This window comes from Rhinichthys klamathensis, unplaced genomic scaffold (genome assembly GCF_029890125.1).
Source record: "Rhinichthys klamathensis goyatoka isolate OS25496 unplaced genomic scaffold, OSU_Roscu_1.1 h1tg000300l_1, whole genome shotgun sequence".
NCBI classification, from domain to species: Eukaryota; Metazoa; Chordata; class Actinopteri; order Cypriniformes; family Leuciscidae; genus Rhinichthys; species Rhinichthys klamathensis.
The window spans coordinates 323,003-335,000 of record NW_026606819.1 but is presented as its reverse complement, the minus strand read 5'-3'; the positions used below and the strand labels follow the sequence as shown (position 1 = coordinate 335,000).

At 43.4% G+C, this 11,998-nt stretch overlaps 1 protein-coding gene across 1 annotated transcript in view; it reads right to left on the bottom strand.

The window, feature by feature from the left end:
- Window positions 1-11,642, bottom strand: part of pop1 (POP1 homolog, ribonuclease P/MRP subunit) — a 43,316-nt gene extending 31,674 nt beyond the window's left edge. The window contains 6 exon segments of the mRNA XM_056270252.1: window positions 4,337-4,424; window positions 6,059-6,319; window positions 6,503-6,678; window positions 7,417-7,515; window positions 7,593-7,668; window positions 11,525-11,642. Coding sequence (XP_056126227.1) covers window positions 4,337-4,424; window positions 6,059-6,319; window positions 6,503-6,678; window positions 7,417-7,515; window positions 7,593-7,668 — 700 coding nt within the window. The 5' untranslated portion in view covers window positions 11,525-11,642.
- Window positions 11,643-11,998: the final 356 nt, after the last annotated feature.

Genomic DNA, 11,998 nt, shown 5'->3' with positions numbered 1-11,998 from the left:
TCACACACTCACACACTCACTCACACACTCACTCACTCACTCACTCACTCACACACTCACACACTCACTCACTCACTCACTCACTCACTCACACACACTCACACACTCACACACTCACACACTCACACACTCTCACACACACTCACACACTCACACACTCACACACTCACACACTCACACACTCACTCACTCACACACTCACTCACTCACTCACTCACTCACTCACTCACTCACTCACTCACACTCACACACTCACACACTCACACACTCACACACTCACTCACTCACTCACTCACTCACTCACACACTCACTCACACTCTCACACTCTCACTCACTCACTCACTCACACACTCACACACTCACACACTCACACACTCACACACTCACACACTCACACACACACTCACACACTCACTCACTCACACACACTCACACACTCACACACTCACACACTCACACACACACTCACACACTCACACACACTCACACACTCACACACTCACACACTCACACACTCACACACTCACACACTCACACACACTCACACACTCACACACACTCACTCACTCACTCACTCACTCACTCACTCACACACTCACTCACTCACTCACACACACTCACACACACTCACTCACTCACTCACTCACTCACTCACTCACTCACTCACTCACTCACTCACTCACTCACTCACTCACTCACTCACTCACACACTCACTCACACACTCACTCACACACTCACACACACTCACTCACTCACACACACTCACTCACACACTCACTCACACACACACTCACACACACACTCACTCACTCACTCACTCACTCTCACTCACTCACACACTCACACACTCACACACTCACACACTCACACACTCACACACTCACACACTCACTCACACACTCACACTCACACACTCACACTCACACACTCACACACTCACTCACACTCACACACTCACTCACACACACACTCTCACACTCACACACTCACTCACACACACACACTCTCACACTCACACACTCACTCACACTCACACACACACACACACTCACTCACACTAGGGCTGCACGATGTATCATTTTAACATCGATATCGCGATGTGCGCATCCACGATAGTCACATCGCAGATATGTACGATGTCAAGTATGGATCGTAGTTGATGGTGATTCATGATCAGTAGGCAACGTGCCAGCAGCTCTCCGGCCCGTAACGCTTGTGATTCGTGGATTAATTGCAAAGTTCAACCATCATAGTGTGAGAGTTTATCAATTTGCAAGTCCTGTCAGTTTAAACATAAAGCGCAAGAAGACTGGAACTTGCGCGCTGTTTTCTGTCAGCCTCTAAAGCGTATTTTTGTCCCGCCAAAGTTTGACCGGTGACTGATGTAAAGACTGACTGCTGCGCTTGTTTAACTGAGAGAGCGAGCAGAGAGAGTGAAAGCCCCGGTCGCGCGCGCGCACTCTCACCGTCTTCAAACTGTCTTTCTCGCTCTCCCTCCCTCGCGCATATTAATGAATTGAGTTGAGTTGACTCAGTGATGGATTTCATCCAGTGATGAAATGTTTTCTGTGTTGACAAATCTTGTGCGATGTGGTCCGTTAATGAAACGTCCGATTCGCGAACTAATGACTCATTTGAACCGATTCACTTTAATGAATGGTTAAAACAACTGATCTGTCCAACACTGAACTCAAGAGACATAAATCAGAAACACTTTACAATAAGGTTCCATTTATTAAAGTCTAGTTAACTACATTAGTTAACATACTATTAATATTAGTTTCTATGCAGATTTACTCCATGACAAAACCACCCAAGTCATTCTAGAATTATTCATTCTTTCCAAATAGAGCTATTTAAGTAATCTGGTGAAATTGTTTTTATATCGCAATATATATCGCAGAAAAATAAAATATCGCAATGTGATTTTTTACCAATATCGTGCAGCCCTAACTCACACTCACTCACACACACACTCACTCACACACTCACTCACACACTCACTCACACACTCACTCACACACTCACACACTCACACACTCACACACTCACACACTCACACACACACTCACACACTCACTCACACACTCACTCACTCACTCACTCACTCACTCACACACTCACACACTCACACACTCACACACACACTCACTCACACACTCACACACTCACACACTCACACACTCACACACTCACACACTCACACACTCACACACTCACTCACACACTGACTCACACACTCACTCACACTCACACACTCACTCACTCACTCACTCACTCACTCACTCACACACTCACACACTCACACACACACTCACTCACACACTCAAACACTCACTCACTCACTCACACACTCACACACTCACACACTCACACACTCACACACACACTCACTCACTCACTCACACACTCACACACTCACACACACACTCACACACACACTCACACACTCACTCACACACTCACTCACACACTCACTCACTCACTCACACACTCACACACTCACTCACACACTCACTCACACACTCACTCACACACTCACTCACACACTCACTCACTCACACACTCACTCACACACTCACTCACACACACTCTCACACACACTCTCACACTCACTCTCACTCACTCACTCACTCACTCACTCACTCACTCACTCACTCACTCACTCACTCACTCACTCACTCACTCACTCACTCACTCACTCACTCACACACTCACACACTCACACACACACTCACACACTCACTCACACACTCACTCACACACTCACACACTCACACACTCACTCACACACTCACTCACACACTCACTCACACACTCACTCACACACTCACTCACTCACACACTCACTCACACACTCACTCACACACACTCTCACACACACTCTCACACTCACTCTCACTCACTCACTCACTCACTCACTCACTCACTCACTCACTCACTCACTCACTCACTCACTCACTCACTCACTCACTCACTCACTCACTCACTCACTCACTCACTCACACACTCACACACTCACACACACACTCACACACTCACTCACACACTCTCACTCACACACTCAAACACTCACTCACTCACTCACACACTCACACACTCACACACTCACACACTCACACACACACTCACTCACTCACTCACACACTCACACACTCACACACACACTCACACACACACTCACACACTCACTCACACACTCACTCACACACTCACTCACTCACTCACACACTCACACACTCACTCACACACTCACTCACACACTCACTCACACACTCACTCACACACTCACTCACTCACACACTCACTCACACACTCACTCACACACACTCTCACACACACTCTCACACTCACTCTCACTCACTCACTCACTCACTCACTCACTCACTCACTCACTCACTCACTCACTCACTCACTCACTCACTCACTCACTCACTCACTCACTCACTCACACACTCACACACTCACACACACACTCACACACTCACTCACACACTCACTCACACACTCACACACTCACACACTCACTCACACACTCACTCACACACTCACTCACACACTCACTCACACACTCACTCACTCACACACTCACTCACACACTCACTCACACACACTCTCACACACACTCTCACACTCACTCTCACTCACTCACTCACTCACTCACTCACTCACTCACTCACTCACTCACTCACTCACTCACTCACTCACTCACTCACTCACTCACTCACTCACTCACTCACTCACACACTCACACACTCACACACACACTCACACACTCACTCACACACTCTCACTCACACACTCACACACTCACACACTCACTCACTCACACTCTCACTCACTCACACACTCACACTCACACACTCACTCACTCACTCACTCACACACTCACTCACTCACACTCACTCACACACACTCTCACACACACTCTCACACACACTCTCACACACACTCTCACACACACTCTCACACACACTCTCACACACACTCTCACACTCTCACACTCTCACACTCTCACACTCTCACACTCTCACACTCTCACACTCTCACACTCTCACACTCTCACACTCTCACACTCTCACACTCACACACTCTCTCTCACACTCACTCACTCACTCACACTCTCACTCAGTCACTCAGTCACTCAGTCACTCAGTCAGTCACTCACACACTCACTCACTCACTCACTCACTCACTCACTCACTCACTCACTCACTCACTCACTCACTCACTCACTCACTCACTCACTCACTCACTCACTCACTCACTCACTCACTCACACACTCACACACACTCACACACACACTCACACACACTCACACTCACACTCACACCTGTTTGTTTGTTGGTGAGTCGAGCCAGTGCTCTCAGTATCTGATCTTCAGATCCCTGGAGCTCCAGGCAGCAGAAATATGACAAATCCTGAGACACACACACACACACACACTACAGTAAACAAAAGCTTTTCAGTGCAATTTACACACAATTCATCACAGAGTCAATAATAGAGGGCATTTCTCGGAGGGCGTCGGTTGAAATCACGTGGGCTGTCATATATGCGCGAGACATGATGACGTCACTGACGCGTGTGTTTCTGCTAGCTTATCCAGTTCAGCGCAGTTGCTAATGTGAAAACTGGCGGGAAAAGGTTCTTCCTGTTGACGAAACCCTCTCAGCCGGAGGCAGAAATGGTGCAACAACACACTTGACCAAACCTGCACATCGGTCAGAGCGGAGTGTGTGTGAGTGTGTGTTCATCAGCTGAAACACTGTCAACAGAAACCGCTCAGCGTGTGTGTGTGTGTGAGAGAGAGTGTGTGTGTGTGTGAGAGAAAGCGCTCAGCACTCACTCAGATCAAGAGCATCTATATGTAGATGTAGAGAGTAAAATCTCTGTAAAGCTGCTTTGAAACAATCCATTGTTAAAAGCGCTATATAAATGAAGATGACCTGACTTGACTAGAAGTGTTTCTGAATGCCAGTTTGCTGGTGTGTGTTCATGTAGGTCTTTACGCTGTGTGTTGAACATGGGCGTCAGTTTGGTCTGAAATGTGCTGGGGACAGAGACGCGTTCGGAAGGGCATTTTCAAAAGTGACATTCATTTTTTTTTCTTTTTCGCGCAGGTCATGTTTTGAAAGACGATGTCCTGTAGCTTAGGCCTACTGATGTAAATAAATAAAAACGTATACAAAGACGTGATGATGTCTGACCAAAAATGTGATGGGGGGGGGTTTAAATAGTAGGCTACTTTGGGTTTAATTTGTCGTACAATGAGATCTAATATGTTGTTAGTGTCATGAATTTTCACGTGAATAAACACATAGATCCGCCTGTGTTGCGCAGGTACTGTAATGGTCCAGTGGCAGAATTTTGTGGCCAAGCGTGTCGGAGGTTCTGGGTTCTAATCCACACTTGAATAGAGTCAGTGCGAGCCACAACAGAACACTGCATCCGCGCCACTGATCGCACAGGCAACGAGCACAGGATCACTTGCTAGTTAACTGGAGATGTTTTACTTGTATTGGTACATCCGTACCGCGAGATGTTTCAATAGTGGTGGGGACGTGTCCCCCCCGTCCCCCCGTAAATGACGCCTATGGTGTTGAAGTGTGTTTTCTCAGGTTACTGATGCACAAACACAGTTTAACACACTATTGTAACCTCATCTGGTTTATATTTGCTTATTGCGCTCGCTTGCGACCTCTTGTGGACACAGGAGACAATGCAGTACTTTTTTCCCTCTAACATAGTATTGCCTTTAGAATTTGAATATAATTTGAATTTTGCCAATATTTAAGAAAGAAATTAAAATGTAGCTTTTCAGACATCTGTAAAATATCTGGTCTGAGGAACACAGTAGCCAGCTCACCGCCTACACACAGTCCTGACGCAAACACACAGACCTACTGTGATTCTGTGTGTTTCTGAAAGACAGTCTCCTCTGATGACAGACCACTGTAATGTGGACTCATGCTCCCTCTGTAAAGCTGCTTTGATAGGATGTGTGTTGTGAAAGCGCTGTACAGATACCAGTGTGTGGAGTCGGGACACACACCTGCAGCAGGGCGTGTGTGTTCATGGCCCGGTAGCCGGCGCGGAAGCCCTTGGCCGTGGGCGAGAGCGGCACACAGAAGCTCCAGCTCTTCCGCATGTGGAAGCGTTTGCTGTGCCAGATGTGCGTCTCCAGCCAGCGGCTCTTCTGCTGTCTGCGGTTGAACTCCAGCAACAGGTTCCCGTGTCTCCGGCGGGCTCGCCGACTCCTGCTCTTCGGCACCGGCTTCTTCTGCTGGTCTGGAGCGCGCTGACTGCGCTCCGCCTGCACACACACACACACACACACAGCAGAGATCTGAATGAGGGCTTCTGAGAGTACCTAAGATAGCGAAGTCCACTAAAGGAGGGACAGCGTTTTGCCTCTAAACGCTGCTCTTTCTGTAAAGCTGCTGTGATTGATGTGTGTTGTGAAAGCGCTGCGAGTGAGCGGAGGCGGGTGGCGTACCAGGCGTAGCGCGCCCTCGCGCAGGCGTGTCGGCAGCCTCTTGCAGTCGTGGCTCATGGCTCGTCTGCGCATGTGTTTGGGCAGAGCGTTGAACACGTGGCAGCTGCCGGCGGGTCTACTGACGGCCTTCAGCATGGCGCTCACTTCCGCCGCGCGCGCTCTAGCGAAGTACGACGCTGCGAGACACAAACAACTTTCAGTATTAAAGGTGCAGTGTGTAATATTTAGGAGGATCTGCTGACAGAAATGCAATATCATATCCACAACTATGTCTTCAGTGGCTACGAGACAGAATCTTGAAGTCCCCCTGTAGTCAATACTTTCATCCCTTAAAACTCGTGTTTGATCACCAAAATTACATTTAAATATTTTTTCCGTGAAAAAAAATTATTCGTGTCTTAAAATAGCTTGAATGTAACTCGACACTAGGCGTGAGCGATATGGCAAAAATATATCATGATTTTAGAATTATTATTTTTTGCATGTTGGTTTCACTGTTTTGCAAGTGAGCATTACAGCCAAACTAATGACCCTACTTTAAAAACAAAGGCTTACAAGCTAACAATATATTTAAAAACAAAAGAAGGGCAGACATCAGGCCAAAGTGGCGAAGATAAAAATGTTTGTCATTTTTTTTATTTAAAAATTAGAACAAAGATAAACATTACACATACACAACATAATATGCAAATGAAATAAACATTGCTTTATTTTTTTTAGTATTTAACAGCTGTATTCAAGAAGCAAATTAAATAAACAAATATAAAATAGACTTCACTGTATACATTATACATTTATTCTCATTAACGCTTGAGTTGAGCTACTATAACAGTGAGTGATTTTCTCTTTTGTTTTTTGTTGTTTTATTAACATTAAAGGGATAATCGTTCTATAATTAGAGTGTTTTTGATCACCTGTGATGTATTTGGGCAGATCTTGACTGTAACCATGACCCCCAGCCTGATGACCTCTGACCCAGACCTGTGACCCCTGACCTCTGCCGGCACCACGACCTGTAGAGGAGCATTCGGTCAATAAGCACAAATAATACATGATCAAACCGCATCATTTCGGCCGAAGAGTCGATCACCTGAGCTCGTGTACGTGACGTTCCTCGGCTGGTTTTTCATCTTTTTCTCTCTCATTCGGTCTTTTGCTCCCGTCATCTGAAACACAGATTCATTTCAATCAGCTCAAGTGAACACACACACACACACACACACATCTGTCATAGCAAACGTCAGCTCGGCTTTATACAGTACAGATCGTTTCAGAGCAGCTTCACAGTAATAAACAGAAGAATAACAGAATCAATTATGAAACTTCATCAAATATGAGACGAACTTAGAGTCAGGAGTGAAGCAGCTCTACAGAAGAAGAGAGAGTCATTACTCAGATCGAGTTCTGTTGATTCAATAAAGCAGTTGTGTAGAAAGCAATGTCCTCATCAGTTCTCATATAATGGTGTCAATGCAGTCAGATCAACAGAGATGGGGGACTCGAGTCACATGACTTGACTCGAGTCGCAAATTTAAGGACTTGAGACTTGCTTGACTAAATTAAGAAAATGACTCGACTTGACTTTGACTTGAGATCCAATGACTTGAGACTTGACTTGACTTGAACTGTATGACTCGAGAATGACTTGATATACATTTTTATATAAATCATCGCAACATCCATTGATAAACAAAATGAAAGCAACGGAACCATTGACGTCAGTCATCAGATTCTGCGCGATTGCGTGACGCTGCACAAGCCCAGAAATAGCCTACATCGTGGTGAGCGCGCTAAATACAAAAACATCTCCCTGCATCGTTTCTTTTTGGATATAAACACTAGAAAATGACCATATTCATGCAAGAAGATTTGTTGTACGCATAATAACTGGCAAGGGATATCGGACGACCATCACAACCTCGAACAGTCGAACTTCATTCACCACGTCTAAAAGTAAGCTATGGCTTGTTTAACCTGTTTGTTATAGTTAATTTGACTATCTTTAAATCTAGAGAGAATAATATTGGTCAAAACAGCATGCCTCTTTATTAGGGGTGGGAATCTTTTACCATCTCACGATTCAATTCGATTCCGATTCTTGAGGCCACGATTCGATTCAAAATCGATTTTCGATTCAAAAAGATTTTCGATTTAAAACGATTCGATTTTATCCATAATGATTTCTAATCGGGTTTCTGATCATCTACTCTCATCTGCTTTGCTATACAGAATGACAAACGGAGACCAGTGTTTCCTCTAGGATTTTTTCCAGCTGTGGTGGCAGGCCCATTTCGCCAGGGGGAGGGGGCGTGGCCCATGAGTGATATTCCCATTGGCCACGCCCCCTTGCCCCAGGTGTTTAAACCTCCCCTAAGTATTATAACATTATAACATGAAAGGCTCGAATAAGAGCGGCAAAGCGATTATGCGCATCCCGTGCGCAGAATGATGCACTTGAAGCAACGTGAAGTCACAGCGCGCAGCGCTCCGGATTGAAAAGTTCAAAGCACAAAGCGAAGAGATTATATCTGTCTATCTATGCTTAATGTATTATATATATGCAACAGTTTATTGAGCATTTTCTTTTAACAGTTTTAAATTTCAGTTACAGTGCGCATGAACAATTCATAGCGCTCTCCAGTGCTGTAACAGACACCCGGGAGAAAGGATTATGATTTAGAAAACGCTATAACGCGACGCGCTGTGTGAATGCTGAATGGAGAATGACTGAGGAGAGATGAGTTTCTATTAACTTTAACTAACGACTTAAATATTCATTTTTACCTCACATTATGCTATTGAATGACTTTAGAAGTCTTGGAATATAGTGCGAACACTTTATGGTGCTTTACAATGTTTTTTATGCCTTTAGCGTAACAATAACACAATAGTATACACATTAATATCGGACCTCACTGAGAAGCTGCAGCCGTGGCGGGTTTATTTTAGGTGTGGCGGGCGGCCCGCCACGGCAGAATGAATGTAGAAGCATCATATTTAGAAGCATCAGAAGCTTCATAGAAGCATCCATATTTGCTTCCTTTGATTTGCCGCTCACGTTCAAAAACCGGCTGCGTGCATGACGTCCGGACGTCCCGTATAGGCTATAGTTACAAAAATGGAGGCGAACAGCCAGCTGATTTTATTTATTTATTAAATCGATTCTTGGACATTTCAGATCGATTCTGAATCGTTGCAAATGAGAATCTAGATTCTTCTGTGAATCGATTTTTTGGCACACCCCTACTCTTTATACACAATTATGTTTTCAAATGTAGCTTAATGTTGTCAATATTCAAATGATAATTAATGATGGTATATGTTTTGTATAACATTTGCCACATTTCTTTTTAAATCATGCTTTAAAGCCAAAAATGTTGTTCTTTCCAATGACGAAAAACAATATAGAAAACTGTTAGTTTTGTCGTTTATGTTTCTCTTAATGTTATCAGGGGGTTGGTGGCAAAAAATGCCAGCAGAATTAATATGCACCCAAAATTCAAAATGTGGTGGAAAAATGGCCCTAGTATGAGTTATTTTCATAATTATAACATATATAAAAAAATATTTCCAGATTATTGGCCCGATTGCAAATGTGATGATTTTATAAAACAGTTCAGTAAACAAAGAGTGAATATTGTGATGTGACATTTTAGACATAATATTCCAAATATTTTCTGTTTTTGCTCTATTTCTCCAATGACAATAGTTCCAAACAAGCCACAGAAAGAGTTATGCGTATTTGTGATTCAGTGACCTAGTTGCTTAGTTCCAGAACAAATCTGCCATTTTGAACAAATCAGTTGACTGCTTCTATGACTCGTACATTAAGACGGTGATTTGGCGCCACCTATTGGCGGTTTTAACTTCATAATAGGCTAAATGCCAACGGCTGTTATATAACTTATATAAAGGGGATCCCAGTTTGAAGAATGCCATTTGGTGGCATAGGAACCATTATACTTGAATTGTGAATTGTTTCATACCTTTTAATGGTCTTCTGCAATGTTTGAGGCATATTTATTTTTTCATGCTTTAATGTTGGCCTAATTTCAGTTACATTTACATTTTAGGCTATGTAGTTTGAAATTGTATTTATTTTTTATTTTTTAGATTTTTATTGTAGTAACCACTCAGCTGTATGTGGAAATGCATATTTAAAAAAATATGTTGCAAATAAAACCATAGTCCATAACTTATGTAGTTTTAACTTATTTTAATATATAAATTCAGTGAAATCATCAAACGTTTGTATGACTTGCCAGTGACTTGTGACCCAAGCTACGACTTGACTTGCTTGCTTGCTTTTATAAAAAATTGACTTGGACTTGCTTGAGACTCGAAGGTTAAGACTTGAGACTTGCTTGTGACTTGCACATGTGTGACTTACTCCCACCTCTGCAGATCAATAATAGAGTTGAATATTAAGAGACAGAATTAGTCCACAACACTACAGACAAAAGCAAAACAACATCATTTACACATAATTTGCAGAATAAGCTTACACACACACACACACACTCTCTCTCACACACACTCACAGTCATTCACTCACTCCAAACACACTCACAAAAACACACACTCTCACACACACACTAAATTCGTTTCTCCCCTCTCCAGCATCTGTAGTGTAGTGTGTGTGCAGTGTTGTGTAGTGTGTATTGTAGTGTAGTGTGTGTGTGTGTGTGTGTAGTGTAGTGTGTGTGAAGTGTGCTGTGTAGTGTGTGTGCAGTGTAGTGTGTAGTGCAGTAATAAGAGCTCTATCCTTAAAACATTCTCACAATATGAATGTAGTAAAAATATCATTTAAACACTTAATTTAAAAAGGTAAACCTGTCATTCAATATCCATCAAAATGGAACAATGAATCGGACGCGAAATGATACTTTTTAATTGTGTTTCCTTAAATTGTTGCAGTTTTTTTGCCTGTACATCTTTATGTCTGTGGCGAGGCTGTGATCTGCGCGTCACTCTCTTCGAGCGGGTGTTTATAGCAGAATAACATTTATAACACACACTCACCTTGAAGCGAAGTTAATCGGGTCAATCACTTTCCTCTGTTTAATTCGGTTTGAACAGTTTGTGTGTGAGTTTCTGCTCGAGCTGCAGCTCACGCTCTGACAGCCCACGTGCACAGCCGCGCTTATTTCCGGTTTAGAGGATGATGGGAAATGTAGTCCTTTCAGAACAAAGACACGTTAAAGGGACAGTTCACCTAAAAATGAAAATTCTGTTATCATTTACTCTTCCTAAAGTTGTTTCAAACCTGTATGAATTTCTTTGCTGAACACAAAGGAAGATATTTTGAGGATTGTTTGTAACTAACTAAACAGTTGATCGACCCTATTGACTTAGTATTGTTTTAGTATTTCTATTAATTGTTTAGTTTCCGGTATTCTTCAAAATATCTTCCTTTGTGTTCAACAGAACAAAGAAATTCATACAGGTTTGGAACAAGATGAAGTACATTTACATTTAGCTGACGCTTTAATCCAA